The sequence below is a fragment of the Chaetodon auriga genome, chromosome 18, assembly GCF_051107435.1.
Source record: "Chaetodon auriga isolate fChaAug3 chromosome 18, fChaAug3.hap1, whole genome shotgun sequence".
In the NCBI taxonomy this organism is placed as follows: domain Eukaryota; kingdom Metazoa; phylum Chordata; class Actinopteri; order Chaetodontiformes; family Chaetodontidae; genus Chaetodon; species Chaetodon auriga.
Window position 1 is genome coordinate 13745574 of NC_135091.1, and position 18710 is coordinate 13764283.

General features: G+C 40.8%; 1 protein-coding gene across 5 annotated transcripts in view; it reads right to left on the reverse strand.

The window, feature by feature from the left end:
• syndig1l (synapse differentiation inducing 1-like) overlaps positions 1-18710 on the reverse strand; it is a 75743-nt gene that overhangs the window by 12537 nt on the left and 44496 nt on the right. For 3 of the 5 annotated variants that reach the window (XM_076756312.1, XM_076756308.1, XM_076756309.1), the window contains exon 2: positions 15369-16042. In XM_076756312.1, coding sequence (XP_076612427.1) covers positions 15369-15878 — 510 coding nt within the window. In that variant the 5' untranslated portion in view covers positions 15879-16042. Of the gene's footprint in view, positions 1-15368; positions 16043-16147; positions 16216-18710 lie in introns of those variants that run through there. The other 2 variants (XM_076756313.1, XM_076756310.1) reach the window with 2 other exon arrangements.

The window sequence follows — 18710 nt, forward strand, 5'->3', positions numbered from 1 at the left end:
AGGATGATCCAGCATGAGGGTGGAAGATGAAAAATAAATGAGAGAAATCAAGGCTAACAATACACTGTTGTTTTTTTTAAAAAAAAAAAGTTTAATATTAAGCTGAATATTTCAATCACAGATGGGAGAAATCAGGCAAAACATGCGAACGTTGTATCAAGAGCTGTCGAGAGCTCAGTCAAATCATCACATTCAAGATGGTAATCTGACAAAAGAAATGCATTTCCTTCATTTTCACAGAGCAATCGGACATCTTGTCACTATATAATCTTTATTTTTGTATGTATTTTCTGTGGGTTTAAAACTCTTAATCCCTGCATGCGGTTTTGTGGTTGTCATGTAACTAATGAATTTGGACATTATTTCAAACACTAAGACTGCAGTGTTTCCTCCTTGACCACAGATTCACATTGTACCAATGTGGATAGATTCACTCCTTGCAGTAGGCACAGGATATAGGATATAATTTTTTGGTGCATTTATTTCCTTTACTACAGCGTAGGTGTAAAGAGACGAATGAAGTGGAGATGCTGCAGCTCACAGTTGGCCACCACTGCATCCCGATCTTGCTGGATTTTGAGTGATACTTTTCTCTTGCTAAATCTAAACGTACATAAAAAAACACTACAAAAATTATATTATGGTTAGAATAAAGGGATTTGAATAAATAAGGTACTGCTGAGAACTCTTTCAAAAGCATGTAATTTTATTGTGTACAGTAAGAGCATTTTATTTCAATAAGCAAGAGTGCAACACCGCGGTGTTTGCTTTGTATTAAAAGTTAAATTGCTGTAACTGGGTGAGAGTTTTGGGAATACATTTGCTTTGAGGGGTGAAACAGTTTTCAATTAGTTTTAATAACATGCAGCCCTTGTAGTCATGTTGCCTGATTGATGATGGGGATTAGTGGGTGGATGGTTGAAATGTGTGGGGGCTATGCCCACTAATGGTAGGGACAACACTGGATTAATTTAATCCAAAAATAGACCTCCAAAAGACAAAACAAGTGTACTAAACTCACAACAAAATGCCACTTTGTTGTTAAACTCTACTTATGAATATGTTAAAAGCTGTGAGCAAAGGACCCTGCTGAGATGATCGATATATTTTCATTCTCTTCATAATGCAATGCTGAGGGGAAAAAAGGTCATAACACATGAGCATAATGCAGCCTACATTCTGCATAATGTCGTTCTGTCTTCATGGCCTTAAGCGCTACGGTGCAATCTCTGCAGTGCCAGCCCTGCTCTGCTCTGTGCCTTAGAGCTCACTGACAATATCTGCACAGCCTTCTGGCTGTTTGGAGAATGAAAACACACATCATCCAGGGATCATGGCTGTTTGGCTGGTTTAGGTTACTGGGGAAGACAGAGTGAGACGTTAAAGAAGCACAGGAAGTCAGTCAAGTCAAGCGAACAATGGGGTTGGCTGGAGTCGGACATCCAGACAGGTCTGCATGTAGCTTCCTGCGCATGCTGACCTGTCTGCATGCACAGGAAGGTCATTAATCATAAACCTTTCAAATGGTTGCAGGAGATCCAAAGCAGATGATTCATCTGCAAAGCTGTCTCATGGAGCAATTATTAGAGCGTGATCACACCATTATCTTCATGTCCATGTCATCCATGAATTGAAATCACACTCTCCAGAACCAACTTTGGATTTAAGACGCTGTATTTGATTCAAAGTGAGCAGAATTCTGTTTACAAATTTTCTACCTGACTTTTAATGAGTGTGTATGTGTGTTTGTGTGCCTGTGTGTGTGTGTGTGCGCACTGTCATTTGTTCACCACCTCCCCCGTTCCTAATGACTATGTATGCCAGTGCTGCTAGCTGCGCTCAGATATGTCTTGTGGGGCGTAATTCCTGTCAACATGAGGCAACAGGCTGACAGGTAATGAAGAGCTAATGGATGGTTTCACCACTCTGCCATGACAGCACAACCAAGAAGAGGGCTTGTGTAATTTATTTGCTGCCAAACTGCCTCCACAACATGCAGGAAATGTGCCCCTGTCCACTTTTTTTTTGCCCCCCTGCTCTCCATTCCCCCCTCCAGAGATTTGTCTTTGTGCCTTTAAATTTATTTATTTATGTCTTTGTCCTGATTTCAGTGAGTATCTCGTACCATAGCTCCTGGGCGTGCTTGGAAGGCAGATCATATGAAGATGGCATGAGGGTGAGCGAGGTCTTGAATGTGTCTTTGAATTGAATTGTCACATTTATTTTAATGTTGTTTTTGTTTGTGATACACTAACATCCTTGAAAATTCAAACTAAGTACTACGGAGAGGAGCCCTGCTCGATTTGTTGAAGACAGTAAAATAAATAATTAATACAGGCTTTGAGCGCAGAACTCTTAGGCCACATGTTGTGACTGCAAAAAGACACTATGAATCTGGCCAGAGCATCGTAAAAGTCCTGTTATGGTACAACTCTTACATTTTCACTGCATATTTTGGTTATTTTAGTAAAATAATCGCGTCTATTCTGTTATCATAATTTTTCTGTCCCCCTTTTAATAAAAAATTCATAAAAAAAATGTGTCTGAAGCTCAATGTCCTTGAGGATGTCAGTCACAGTTTTCTTTATATACTTTTCTTTGATATGCTTATGAATGCAGACTCATGTTATGAGAGCTGACTTCTTCATTTAGATGTCTCTTGCCTCTATAGGGAAAATGTGAATATATTATCTCCATTGCCATGCTATACAGTTCACCCAGCATAGTCAGTGTGAATCCATAACAACTGTAAGTTTTGCATGGTGGAAAAAGGAGCTTTAGCTTTAGGATCTGAGCAGTGCAGCTGCTGGCCTGAATGTATGAGACAGTAAACTACACATTACAAACACACAAATTACATGAAATAATAGCTTTACTGTGCAGACGCACAAAGGTAACGTATGGAGAGAGGTCTAGATGCAGGAAGACACCAAAGGGAATTCAATTACTTGGCTGAGGGCATAAGAGAAGTTAATGTGCAGATGCCATTACAGATGAAATATAGCACAAAATTACATTTACAACACAGATACATATTAGGTATACACTGCAGCAGATATTCATGGGAAATCACAAAAACTACGTATGATGTTATCTCATGATTGCTTTTGCACGAGTGTCCCACATCCACATCCAAAAGGGAGCAGGCAGAAGTCATTAATATCTGTGCCCTCCTCATAGCCCCCTCTCATTTATTTATATTTCTACAAAATGCAGTGACTGTTTTTTTGCATGAAAGCCATCTGCAGATCATCTGGTCTCCCTGTCTGTCGCGGGGCCATTGGAGCCATGACAACATTCAGTTGTACCCTCTGCACCCTAACACAGCATCAGGGCAACATGCACTCGCTCTGTATCCATGCTGTACTCAGATGGTCATGTTAAGTTATTCTGGGGTTGGAGCACAGATATGACTAGGGTGTTATCATAAGGGTTCGTAATTTATCAAGCAGTGTGATAGAGTGCTACCAAAGGGGAGAGAGAAATACAAGCGTTGCCACATGGTTAATAAGACCTTGTGATTTACAAAGTGTCTGGGGTCAGCAGCCCAATGAGGTCCACCACCCTCAGGACCCCCAGAGGGACACTCAGTGACAGAGCCTGTGATCGCAATGATAAGAGCCTTGTCGTGATGCAGTCCTCTCACACATGTATTACATTTGTCATGGGGATGTACTGCCTGCGGGGAATTAATGAATACGATATTTGTTGTTTTTTCTTTCCATTGCCCCAGTGGCCTCTAGTTGACAGGTGTGCAATTTAGGATGGTGTAATGAGGCTACAACACTACACATCCTGTTTAGTATTCACATCATGTTCTGTAAACAGGTACAACAAGCAAAACTGCGTTGTACAGCAAAGAAATCACAGATTAAATCAGACAAAAATAACAATAAACTCTGGTCCTATGGCTACCTCTTGTGTATTTCATATTATTAGAAAAACAACCCTTGTTGATTGTAGTTTAAGGTGCTGCATTGTGCCTGGTTTGAGTCCGGCCTCGGATCTTTCTTGCATGTCACTCCCCACCTGCGTCTTATCTCATTTCCTATCACATCTATACTGTTTATCCCTAACAAAAGCATAAAAATGCTGAAAAATTACCTTAAAAACAGGAAAGAAAAGACAAATAGAAGGGTTCAACTTTCATAATGCACCCTAATATACTGAAACAACTGGTTGCAGAAGACAAATACATAGAAATACTACATGAATACTATAATAGTACACAGCAACAAAAAGAGGTACAATATGGGCCTGCATTAAACAAAGGAAAGAAACTCACCTAACACTTGAAAGCTGCAGATGGGACTACATCTAAATATCATCTTACGGCCTGTATGCACGCACTCATGCAATCCTCTTTCCACACAACAAAAACAAGATCCAAGGATCCGAACTCCAAAGATTTCAGCTACAGTTAAAACAAACTCAACACCTTCCTGCATGCTGAGATAAGTGCCACTCCGACTGAGGCTGCAGCTGCATTGGAGCGAAGCTGCTAGCATCAGCCTGCTCCTATAGCCGTTTAATATGGGATATGACAAGGCTGTATTACATATTCACACCCAGTGAGAAGGTGACCTGCCACACTAATGGAGAGCAACAGAGTGGATGTAAGGCTGACAAGCCCCAGGGTAACTGCCCACTGATGATACGTACATGGCAAAAAGAGCCTTATCTCCCTTCAGTTTGTTTTTGAATAAAGAAAATCTAAATCCATCTAAATCCAGCAGACTGGTGGACAATCATGACATGGCTGTCCCTGAAAAAACTTCTCAGATTTGTAACATATAATCATCCCCGAAGGGCTGATATTACTCAAAACTCATTGCATGACAGGAGCATCTTTCTCATTATTCACTTTTTAATACTCTGAGCTGCCATTCAGGCGAGGATTAGGGAAGCACCAGTGGAGTTTGGCAGAGAGACAATACTGTGCTTCTTTATTTCTTTTTGAGGAACTTCTTTCAAAACCAAGAATGAGGGGAATCCTCTATTTCTAATTTTCTATTTGACTGATACCACCACATGCCTTATATATCATTTCTTTACTTAAAGTGTTATTCAGAGCAGCCACTTCAGCAGTCCATTTCACATTTCAAATTTAAAACATTACACTTTCACATGCTCAGAAAATACAAAATAAACATCATCTTTTTACAACATATATTCCAGAATTCAATTCAATTCAAAGTGTGTAGTATTGCATGTGGGGCAGCATTTCTTAATGGACCGCAACATATGATCATAAAAACATATAACCATGCTAGCTCGCACAGAGAGAAAGAGTTGTACATCTTTGAGCACAGAAGAACTTTATGGGACATTACAGTGGAAGTCTCTTTTCACACCCCTACTGTTTCTGCATTTAAAACTACAATGATGCACCCCAATATGAAGACCATTGTAAACCCACAGCGTAAACAATGGTGTTAAAGGGGGCATTTTTTCATGTTTGGTGGTGAGGGGAATAGTGGAGCCAAGTTCCCTGCAGGGTCCTAGCATGTGAAGGCCCCTCAAAAACACTGTACTTAAAAGCTTGTTTTTATTATAAGTCAAAAATTACTGTTGCCTGAATACATTTGGCAGACCACTTCTTCTACTAAAACAAAACAAGAGCCTCTCCTCCTCAACATCATATACCTTTAAAATGCTTTTAAAGAACAATGTTTTACTGATGCAAATAAAACTTTAGCAGCAGCAGAGCAGTTTAATAACTTGGAGTGAGTCATCATTGAACATGACTCCCTGTACTAATACCAGACAATCACTTTGAGAGTGAAACCAGGTTCCAATCCTGTATCTTCAGTTTTAATTCTGCAGCTACCTCTTCTGTGCACACTTGGATTGTAGTTTAAGTTTGCAGTCTTTTATAATGCTGCTTCTGTGAAGCAACAGACTGAGGTTGCATCTGTGGCAGTCTAATTCACCTTAATTCTGCAAATTAAACAAGGGTACATTGAAGTCTTAAGGGGCCAGTATACTCCGTCGATAGTGCTAGTCAGATCAGTCGAATAGCTTTCACAAACCCCCCAAAGCTTCCAGATATCAGACTAGAGGCGGCTGCATCCGACCATTTCTGTAACTTTCTGAAAACCGACAAACCGACATCCACACCCACTTCATGAGGTGAGAAAGGAGCCAGGTGTTTGAAGCCCTCTCTCAGGCTCTCTTTTTTCATTCTTGACACAACGATTTCTGGCACTTTTTATGTGTACAACCGAGTGCAACACTAAGAATGTCTTCCAGGAGAGGCTTTCTGAAAATGTACACTGGTATCCCCATGTTTACACAGTATTGCATCTTCCCCCTTTCTATGACAGCCAGCTTTTCACTCCACCTTTATGCAGCCGCTGGGAATAATTAGAAACACTTTTGATTTCCAATGAGGTCAGACAACAAGTCATATGACCTAGTTCTGATCAAGCATACTCTGGTCCTTATATGGTTACTTGTATAATGTGTAAGTAAGATGGCTTTCCACCTTGGTCCTATACTCTGGGTACAATGACGACCTAAAGAATGTTTTTCTTCCTGGTATGTTTACAGACGTTCTTCAGAAATAAAGTCGAATTCTTTGACAATTTCCATTACTGTTCTGAAGCCACGGAGTGCGGCTTATGGTTTCTATAGCCCTGAAAAATGCACCAAACCATGGGATAAATATCTCCAGTTAGCAGAGAGGAGTCCGCTTCTGCTGAATTGAAATGATCCAAAAGATTGGTTTATCATTTAATGCAGAATGAGAAAAGGGATATCTCTGAAAGACTTCACTAGAATATATGACACAGGCTCATATTGGGTGCAGGGCCCTTCAGGAAAGGAACAATATGTGTGCACTGAGCTGCAGCATGACTGTGTTTTAGATTTAATGAAGGCATAAGTGCTCACGTCCCCTCAGACTTAGTGAGAATGAACAACCCCACTAATCAAACCTGATCTGATCTAAAAGAGGGCAGTTAGAAATATACTTCTTTTAAAAGTCATCTCTCTACTGGTTTCACACCCACAGCCATGATTTTAGCGCTCCAATGCCTGTGCTGAAAAAAATAACAAAGGTTTGATCAGAAAAGCTGAGAAGAAGCTATTTTTATTCAAATTTGGCAGAGGGGCAGGTCTACCACATGTTCAAATTATTATGTGAATATGAAATGTACTAATAAATGCAAATTTCATGCACTGAAGATGGTGTAACAGATGGCGGACAAATAGAAATGGTGGGTCTTATCCCTAGATCAAGTGCTATTTTTTATGCAGGTGAAAATACAGGAAAATTTTAATGGACTTGGTACATGACACCAAGATCAAAGATATCCAGAGTCACTGGATCCTTTAAGTCATTTTGACACTATTCATGACTGGTATTTATTCTGTTAGAGCCATTAAATGTACTTCCACTCATTAGTTTACCTCTCTACAAAGTGGCTTGCATTGTCAGTGAATCCGCCCTCCAGGCCTCGTTCTCATTCCCAGGTCGTCAAATACAGATGTTTTGTCATAAATGTCTGTATGAGATGCTCTGAGCTTTCAACTAACTCCAGTGTAAACCCATCCACGGCAATATTAGACGCTCAAAGCAAGATGTAGTTTAAAGAGCCAATCAGATATATTTTGACAGCGTAATGAATAATGAAATAAAGAGGCGTTTTCAACAGCTGTCGGAACAACGGCAACCGCAACCGCAGTTCTGTTTAAGGGTCCCTCCTTAAACAGAAACACCAAGATGCTTCAAATCCTTCACTCGGGACAGCAACTCATTGCCAATCCAGAGGGAGCCACACACCGTTTTCCGCCAGGGATTAATGGCTGCGGATTTGAAGCCTGCTAAGTGTGTCCGGCTACAGAGATTTACAGTAGAAATAACATAAGTTGTATGAATTTCTCCTCTTCTGTTGTAATTTGGACAGAGAAGCAGCTCAAAGATCGTTTCGTGCCCCAAATGATTGATAAATGTGTCATTTCAGTTCTGGGACTTAAAATGCTCGTTGGCCAGACATTCGTGAGGAAGAAGTGCAGCAATACAATCTTGTTAAAATCAAGGTAAATTAATTCCTGCTGGTTCATTAACCCCATTTAACTCCCCAATCTGAGGTTACTGCCAATATTCACAGGAATGAGGGGTTTAAACTAATGCTTAGACCCTGGCCTGTCCTGTTCAACCACTTTATTCTTCCTGGAACTCTGCTCTGTTGTCAGATGTACTAACTTTGTCAGGTGTGTCCACATACAGCGAATAGAAGAACTGCCTGACACATCTCCTGCCTCAGACCCACAGGTCCACAGTGACGAGCCTTCCAGCTCATTATGGTTTAGTGAGGAGCAGCAGTATCTCCACTCGGACAGGACTGTGTTACTGTATCTAACTGCAATGTCCATCTAATGCAGATACAGAACATCAAAAAACACCGTGACAGGTCATTTACTGAAAGTTCTCTGTCACCACTGACACACAAAAATGAATGAAAATGAATTTATTCATCTTCCTTCTTGTATAGAGAAAGAAAACCTCAGTTGTCTTACCTCCAACTCTCCATGATCACTATTGTTGTTAAGCAACGCACACAATTAAGGTACCCTCGTTGACATGTTTCTGATTCTGTTGTCAGACAACTGAATGAGGATAAAGTAAAGCAGTAATTTGTCTTCAGCTTTTAAGTGCTACCTGTTCACCATCAGTAATTTGGGCACTGCAGCACTGACAACATCGATCAAAGCGCTGATCACAGTGCCGACAAGTTGCACTCACCTTGTTAGGTATAAACCCTTCTTTTGTGTGATCTGTATTGTCATTCAGAGCGAGTGTTTACAGCTCAGATGTGAGCAGTATGGAATCCATACCCAGTAGTTTTGGGGGTATGGGAAACTTTTTCAGATGGAGCTTGCTGAGTGTGGACATGATCTCACCTGCCAGCGAGCAGTCTGACTAGGAGGTAGGCAGAGACAGAGGGGGGATGACTTGGCAGACCTCCAGTGCTTGCTGTATACTTGTTAAGTGTGGGAGCTGGTAAGGGGAGACAGATAAGATTTTCTTGGCTGTCTGGCAGTGAAGCCTCTAACATGGGAAGACTTGAGCTCTGTGTTAAGCTTGTCATTCTCTGAAGGCAAAGGGTTAGGCTTATTATCATGGACCCTCTATGTAATGAAGAAGAAGTTCTGGTAACAAACTCAACTTTCCTTTCCAATATTCTGCTCAAAAATAAAAAGAAGTTGATGAAAAATGAGAGAGAAAGACTGAGAGTGGTGTTCCTTGTTATGATATACAAACAGATAGTAATAGAGTAATACAGCCACCAACTAATAAAGGGGATTGTTATGTGGAGATGGAAGGAATGAAAAGGCTCTCAAAGAATTTTCTACAAACACGTTTAATGAATCTCACCAAAATTGGATGTTTGATGCTTGTACAAAAAGGTTTGTCATCTGCAGCTACGCTGATTACTGACACTGATAGTATACTGAACTATAAAGTGAGAATAAGAGGCTGAAATCACACAAGAACTGCAAATTTTTCAATTAATATCAGCAGCTGCCAATGCATTTCAAGTTTGACAGGTAGGGACATTACAACAAAAAGAAGTATTTAAATCTCCTTGAAGAAATGTCTCTTCTCCTTGACTGATCCTCCTCCGAGGCTATCTGTAATTTACTTATGCACTTTGATAATTGGAGAGAATGAGCGCTGCATTCGAGAAATCCTTTTAGAAACATTGAATACAGAACTCTTTATTCCGCTCCAGTACTTCCCCTTCTTTAATTTTTGGCAATGAGTTCTGAAAACACCAGGGTTTTAATATCTGCAAGTTAAAGGGAAAGAAAAATGAGTACATCCTGTACCGCCTGGAGTTAATGACCTTTTAGAAATTGGTGAGGATTTAAAGCTTACTATTTCACACTGTTTCCTGTACTGTATGCAACACCTGCTGAGCAGTGGCATTCTTTCATAGTACCTCTAAAATCCTTCCTCAAGCCAAGTTGGACAGAAGTTCACAATAATAATTGGTCACAGTAATCATCCCAGTATAGAATATATTGCACTATATTGACATATTTGCTGCTGTATAAACCTATGAGGGGGGAGTTTGGTTCACAGGAAGAAAAGTTTCTGGCATTGTTCCCATTTTTGTCTCATCTAGTTAAACAGTGCTGATGAAAACGTTTCAGGTTACCTGTTTAATATGCATTTGTGATCACTCTCAGGATTGTAACGATTATGGATTAGACATCGTACAAGATTCAGACCATGATTGGTGAGGAACATCATTTTGCTGAATCAGGCAAAAGGCATTACACCTTGCTGGTTCCTTTATGAAATCAATAGAGCTCTCTAAGAAGGAGCCCCGTGTAAGGAGAAACAGGCAAAAAAAAAAAAAGACACAGTTGAGATGTGGACTGTGAAAAAAGGAGTAGCGGTTCAGTGCTTAGAAGATGTCCCTAAAGGCCTCATCACACCAAAAACTGGTACGGCTAAATGTCATTTAACAAGCAATTAGCTTGATCACCACTGGGACAATAAGTTCACGCACTTAGTTGAAAAGGGTGGCTGTGGCTCAGGAGGTAGAGCGGTCGTCTGCCAATCAGGAGGCCAGTGGTTCGATCCCTGGCCCTTCACATGAATGTTGCTTTGGATAAAAGCATCTGCCAAATGACTAATTGTAACTGTAAAAGGTGGCTGTCTCATAACTTTCTGTCATTTATGCAGAGCATTTTATGCTTCAGCTGAGGAGTAAAACAGCTAATAAGCTATGCTGGTGTCCTCTGGTCCCTAGAAAGCTCTTGGTCAATGGTGCAAAATCACAGGCCAAGGTTCAGAATATGCTAGTCATTCAGATTTTAGGAAATGATTTTGCTGTTTTAAATGCTGCTGTGCAAAGGCCTGGACATGTTGAATTTTTAAGCAGTGCACGTGCAAAGCTTAAAGCATGTGCAGAGTTCAAAGTATGTGCACTGTCGACGGACGTAAGGATCAGCAACACCTTTGAAGATGTTCTTTTTCTGCTCATTTCGTGATATATCGCCATCATACCTACGATAGGAGCAAATGTTGCCGTCCCATGTGTCAATGCTCTCGAGCTGACGGTGCCTTTAAATGTTAAGACACATCATCATCATTCTTAACCTGCCATCAAAACAAAAACACGAGAAATCGCTTCCTAAAATTCCTCCATCCAACTATCCAGACACACACAACCCCTGTGTAACTATGAAGACGTGAACAGTTTAGATAGTAGCAGAAAATTGCCTGGATATAAAGCTATAATTTTCCATCCTTTTGTCACACTCCCAATCCCAGCCTCCTCAGAGCAAGCCTCCACTACCTAAATCTTTCTTCTTCTTTGTTCCTCCCTCATAAAAAGAAAAAGAGACTGAAGCACAGCTGAACTGAAACAGAATCCAGAGTTTTCAAGTGAAGGTTTTGAGGCAATAAATGAAATCTTCTGCATTGATTTATTTGAAACACGTGCACATGAATTAATATGGTGACAGTACGGTATGTATTAACAATTACAATAACACATGCAAATGCAATTAAACACATACAAATGAACTCCCTCATTATTTGTAGGATTTACATGAACCAACTGATGTAAATTAAATTATATCATATTATATTATTTTGTACTATATTATATCAATTAGACACAATTTGAACAACGACTGGGGCCTGCTTAGAGTCCTGATGGCCACCAGACAGCCCCTAAGAGTGCTTGAAATATCCCCCAAGCAAGTATAACAAAAACACAATATTATGTTAATGGAATGTTAGCTAATATCAGTCGTGTAATCAATTCCTGCTGCCTCTGTCAGAACTGGTGTCACTCTCATGTGCATTGTAACGATGTCAAATGCATTTTGAAGCAAGTCAGTCAGACTAATATTGGGACAGAGTCCTGTGGATAAATATGGTGCCTCCAAACGTTAAGCATTCCTCCAGTGCTGTCAAAAGAAAAATGCAGGTATAACTCAGGTAGGATTCAGATATTTTCCAAATTTACAAGAGGAGATAAATAATTTGTCATAGACAGCGTTTCAAAAAGTGTTGGCAGCTCAAAAAACTTGATTTGTTAAGGGAGTCTGGGCACTTTCTCCACGGCTACCCACAGATCAAATTGCGGTTATTGTTTTTGTAAAATCCGACAATAGTAGCATCAATAAAAATGTTACTTCTTTTCAGAAAATAGCGTTGATGGCAGAAAGGTTACGGTGTGTTTGGCAGGTAAAACCTACTTTATACACAGAGGAGGCTTCACAACATTACAGCAACACACCAGTGTTACGTTTCCCCTCAAAACAAACTTAATGGTGGTCGCTTGTAGGGGAAACTAACAAAAACACAAACTGCACTCAACACAAAATGGGCCTCTTGGGGTCTAAAAGGTGATGGAGAGTAACTTATCCACACACCCACAAATTCTATCAAAATGATAGAAGAACAAAAGAAATGAGCCCAAAAACAAAAAACTGAGAGTCACTAAAAAGGAGGGAGCGAAATTCTGGAAAAGAAAGAATCACCACAGTTTAAGACCATTCACACACTCATTCATCAATGCCACACACAAAACCAGGAGAGCCAACTGAAGGTGTTAACTCTCTGGTATCACACACCCAACTAAAGCAGAGCCACAAGCCTCCTTTTATAGAGCAGCCCAGCTGATTAGTTCCAGCTGCGCTAATGAGTGCAGGTGCCATCAATAGGTGCACATCATTGAAGGGGTGGAGCTTACTGCCTACCTTCCACCGTAACACCAGGACAAACTGCAAAAAATCTTAACACAAAAGAAGGAATAATTTAATGATTTACTTTGCAGAAATCACAAGAGGGGACAACTGATTAAGATTTTGATCAAGACAGCATTTCACAAAGTTTAGAAAGTCTCCCTGAATTCAAGGGCTCACAAAAGTCACACAATTTTTAAGAGAGTCTGGTATATTGGAGTATATTGCAGTTACTGTACTCATGATTGGGCCTCTGCTTCCATTTTACTGTGGTTACTACAACCAATAGCACAATACACTGCGTTTCTGGGTGTGTGTGTATGTGTGTCTGTGTGTGTGTTTGTGTGTGTGTGTGTGTGTGTGTGTGTGTGTGTGTGTCTGTGTGTCTGACTGACTGTCACTGTTGTATCGAAAGTATGCACGTTTATTTATTATGTGTGCTGCTTTTATACTGTATTGTTTGTGAGCCTATGTGTGATTAATGTGTGTGTGCCTCGAGGATATTGCTGAGACCTCTGATTTATGGTCTGATGGCAATTTTTAATCAACATCTATTGATGTTGATTACAAATGTGTGTTTTGCGTACTAATGTCATGCAGGGATTATGACCGGTATATGGATTACAGGAATGTTCATGCCATATTGTGGACGTGCAATATCAAAGGGCTGTCATGTTGTCCTCATAAAACAAAGAATAATTTTATATAGTTATATAGCATGCAAAGTCTAAACTATATATAGAGAGAGTTTTATTTCATAGTTGAGGAGAGCCCCTAAAGAAAATCCTGCCTCAAATGAATGTACATGTTGCATTTAGCTGTCACCTTATATCAAAAGCTCAGAGAACAAAATAGAAATGAAGCAAACAAATGTATCTCTGCATCTGTGTATCTGTTCATAAGCATGCAGGCAACACAATACACATTCCATCTGCCAGTTTTAAGCTATTCCGCTCATCAACGGTGGGTGGCAGTAATGTGCAAAGAAGCGTCTCGATGCACTGCAAGCTGGCAATCGTGTGTAAATGTTGCACGTATTAGAACATTCAGAAAATCAGCTTTATAATGATTTAATGAGGAAGAAAATGCAACCGAAAGGATTATCAGAGCAGGATACACACAATGCATTTGTAAACATAAATTTTGTTTGTTTACAAGAAAACCCCACAGGGCACCTTCAGGCTAATTAACATTATTTCCAAACCAACCCACAAAAATATAATTTGCCCTCAACTTGTTACAAACCATTAAGAGAGAAACTCCACAAAAGTAAATAAATAATGAATACTAAAAATAGTTGGGAGTTTAACTGTTCTGTGCTTGCAAACATGCAATCCAGACTCAGGCTACACAGGAAATACATCTCGTACAATGGCGCCTCGTTAAGTGAACACTCAGAATGCCAACTAGTCTAGTGCATCTCAGCAGAAGGGCTTTGTTGTCTGTCTTTGCATTGTGTCAGGCTGTGGGCAGGGCAGTGGAGACAACCTGCACTTTGTGGTGTCAATGGTCTACTGCTGGGAGGCTACATAACAAGTCCCACGGTGCATCTTTCTCTCTACATCTCGCAACTGGCTGTGGGGCCTGGTGATGCCTTTTTCATGTGCTTGTTCATTTGTGAGCAGGAAACGTGTGGAAAAATATGAACAATATGGTAATGAGTTCACTTAACCTTTGTGCGGCTAAGAGGAACCTCGGTACATGTGTCTGATTCATTTGCTCTCTTTTTGCGAGCATCCACTGAAACAGCACAAAGGACATAAAAGGAAAATGTGCAGGTTATTTGCTCTTTAGCATCTGTACATTATTGTTTTTCTTATCTCTTTCTCTGATTGAAGTTTTTTTTTTTTTTTTTGCCTAATTCTTTATTCATAATGTCAAATGCACTGTCTTCTTGCAGAATGAGCCCCCAAGCTACACATGCACTCATGTCATGTTGCGTTTCAGCAGCTACATGTTTATCACAGCAATCCAGGTTAATTCGAGCAGACTCTGGGGCATGTGGCTGTCAGTCCATTAGCTCCTGCAGGACACTGGCCGAACTCAACACCCTATTCCGCCTGTCCAATCCCCTAAATCCTTTGGAGTGCATTTTCCTATTGGCAGTGCCAGTTGAGGGTGAAAATACTGTGGCTAATGCTGTACTACTGTAGCACCTAATATCCCTGGGTGAGGCAGGCGTGGGTGATTTACTATTATCTAACGATGAATTTTTGAGTTGGGAATTGAGGCCAAGGTCAGTGGATCAAATGGGATTTGTGGTTAGGAAATTGTTAGTCTGATCCAGGCGTGGAGCATGTGATGATGCAAGTGGACAAACCCAACAGGGATACAAGCATCCTCTTTCTCTCACTCGACACAAACACACTGCAGGTATCCAAGTCTATCAGCCTGATATGGTTCTTTCATTGAAAACACAAGGATTGCACAAGTTTGTCCCTGACCCCCAAAGAAATGCACCTCAGCTGCCTTAAAAGCTCTTAAACTAAAATACTTTCATCTGTATCTGTCTCTTTGAAGGGTTTTAGCATCCTTGATGTTCCATACATTCTTTTGGACGATGGCTACATGAGGTGCTACGTACTTTAACAGTGAAATCATCAAATTTGTCACTTTCTTCCTTAACTCTACTCATGCATTCTCTCTCTTACCTCATACTCCACATACTCCTCCTCCTCAACCTCATAGGAGACCGTCTGGATCTTGATGTGCTCGCCGTCTTCCAGCAGCTTCGCCTGGGGATCCTCCGTGCCGGGCGTGTCTGCACCCGTCGTGTTGGACGCCTCTTTGGCCTTCTTCTCCGTGAAGGTGGTCTCACAGCACTCGCTTTTGTATTCCTTAGCCTTGATGCTGCCGCTGTCCTCCTTGTACAGGATGAAGTTGGGCCTGTAGAAGGCCTCCACCGCCAGATGCAGCGAGGTGGCATCCAAAAGCTGCTGAGATTTCATCTTTCCGTTGGCACTGTAACTACCTCCGCTCACTACGTTGCCGTTAGTCACCTTTCCTCCGCCTCCTCCCTCACCTCCACCTCCTCCTCCAGCAAAGTAATTAATAATGTTTTCCTGGTACTGGTTATTAGGGAAGTCGCCCCCATAACCGTTGACCATGTGCTTGCTGTTTTTGTCCAGCAACGGGTTCTGGAGCTCACTGAGATTCTCCATAGCAACAGGGGGAAAAGGGTGAGCAGGCGGAGTTTCTCAGCGACGTTAACTCTTGCAAAGAGACGGGACAATGACGTGTGAAATAAGGCAGGGCGTGCTTCTCAATGGCGTGCGCTGATGGGAGTGAAGGTGTCAGTGGCATTCAGCATTCGGCACTCAGAGATCTGGAGAGGAAAGGAACAGAAACAGAGAAAGGGAGAGTTTTTAGATTCCATATGAAATCTGGAGGGAACATTTTATTTGACGCCTTCCAGCAGGTAACAGTTTACCGAACACTTGCTCACGTCAGATCAAAGTTCAGCTGTCGTTCCCTCAGCAGCAACTTTTTACAGCATCCCGCATGTCAAGAGCAGCACCCTGCAGATGATTCAATTAAGTTTCATTTGCTTCCTCCCTCTTGACACTTTAAGGAACACACACACACACACACACACACACATACAAGAGGAGTAACAGCAATACATCAAGCACTGCCATCTACTATAATTTCATTGTTACTGCTCCTTTGTTTGGGTCTTCTTAGGTGTCATCAAGCTCACTTCCTGATATGGATCAGGTGAGCCCTCCTGCACCTGTAAAGCTAAACGGGCTGTAATCTTCCTCCTCTGTGTAAATCTATAGCTGACAGTTATGCTGAAAGCAGTTTGACGTTGACTGCAAATTGTCTTTACGATGTGAAAATATGATACAAGTTAAAAGACAGGTTAAAGACGAGCATTAAAACCACAGTTGGCAGCACATAAAAAAATATTCTTTGCCACTAACCTGTAAGTGTATCGCAATTATTTTAATTAAAGATGAAGAGTTATTTAAGATGGCTATGTCTGCCACATGTCTATGACATCACTCATGGCCAGAAAGATTTTTTTTAAGCAAAATGATTAAAAAGATTTTCTTCTTTTTTTCCTTTTTCTTTCTTTCTTTCTTTCTTTCTTTCTTTCTTTCTTTCTTAAATTTGATTCAGGCTGGATTGTTTATCCTTGGTGTGAATTTTTTGATCAGAAATGATCTTAATGAATTTGAGAAATTTGAGTGTGTGTGTGTGTGTGTGTGTGTGAGTGAGTGTGTTTTTATAGGGCATTTGAATTTTATTTGAATTTGTGAACCCTAATAATTTTATACTTTAAAATTTGAGATGCTGTGCAAAACACAAACAAAACAAACTGTGATCATTTGTTAATCCTTTTTGACATGACCTCAATTAAAAACAAGGCAAAGACAATATATTTAATGTTTTACTGCATCAACTTCATTGATTTTTGTAAATATATGCTTATTGTGAATTTGATGCAGCAACTAAAGACTGGGAAAGTAGTGGAATGCTCCAAAAACACTCGTTCCACAGGTAAACAGGTTCACTGGTAACAGGTGATAGCATCATGACTGGGTATGAAAGGGGCATCCTGGAAGGCTCCGTCGTTCACAAACAAGGATGGAGAGAGCAACTGCACAACTTGAAATTGACTATTGAAATATTTCCAAGAGGAAACTCAGACCACAAGTTCCAAAAACCAAATGATAACCTTCTCTCCCTCCCAGCTATTTGCACGCTGCAAAAAACAACCCAGAGTTCTCTGATTCTCATCTCCACCCTTAACCTTTGTCTGATTAATCTGCATTTAAAATAGAAATGCCAAAAGCAGATTATTTCTTGAGGTCCTGACCCCAATCGTGTATGGCTGGCTTACTGCTCCATTTCCAAATGCTTAAAGGTATTTCCAATTGAAGACAACAAGATTACACATAATACAAAATAGCATTGTGGTGATGGGATATGGATAATGGCTTGTTGATACACAGTTTAAAAACATGTACACTAATCGTTTCATAGATGAGTCGTGTATTTTTTGATCCTTTGGTTAATCATGGTCAGAAAAACCTCCTCTGATTCATATTGAGCAAAATCAATTTGATTTTTTCTTTTGCTTAAGCTTTAAATTCTGTGTCATACAGACATTTACCACAAGAAAACATGACAGCTTATAGACTCCATATTATAGGATGTTATGGAGCTCTACTCTAAAATAGTCTCCCACTGGACTGGACAGAGTGCCACTTCATCAGTGTCCTGAGGAAGAGACAGACTGGCCCATAACCTGCAGTGTGCTGCCATTTTTCATCCTCTACTCTTCATTTCCAGTGTAATCACCCCTTGTGTCTTACATTGTCCTACTCCTTTCAAGCTGCAGTTCTTTGATTCTCTCATTTTTCCCCCAACGTAGGTTTTTGTTTGCTGTACTTTTCATGTTTTCTGCCCCATGAATAAAATACAAGCCCCGCGCTCCCAGGCTTCCTGAAGCCCAGAAAGCACCGGACAGCCAAGAAAGTTTTCGTGGTTCCTCCCCGTTGGACCTTCTGCGTCTGAATGTGCTGACATTGTTGTTCCACACCAGCGCGCCCCTTGGTCTACGTATGGCTCGGGGGGATCGCACGCTCATGCAGTTCTTGAGTCAGTCGACTGAAACTTTGAGCACTTACAAATTCTCATGAAAAACTAAAGATGAGCAGGTGCTGAGGTTGCAGTCTACTTAGGATGCTATTGCTGCATTACACTGCTGCTTTTCTGGGGCACGATGGTCTCTGGCATCTGCCTTGCCGAAGTGTCCTTAAAATACTGCACCCGTGCCATCTCCAGGGGAGATTTGTTGCTGATAATCAGTTGCGACCTCCTGGGCGGAGCTGATGAATAATCTAAACTGATTTTTTGGACATGAGCTGCATCTATTTATTCGTTCCAACTGGGTGTCAAAGAGGGCTTTTACATAACACACCCTCGTGTCCCAGAGTTTTCAAAATGTCAGAAAGCTTCTCTTTTTTTTTTTTCCAAATCAA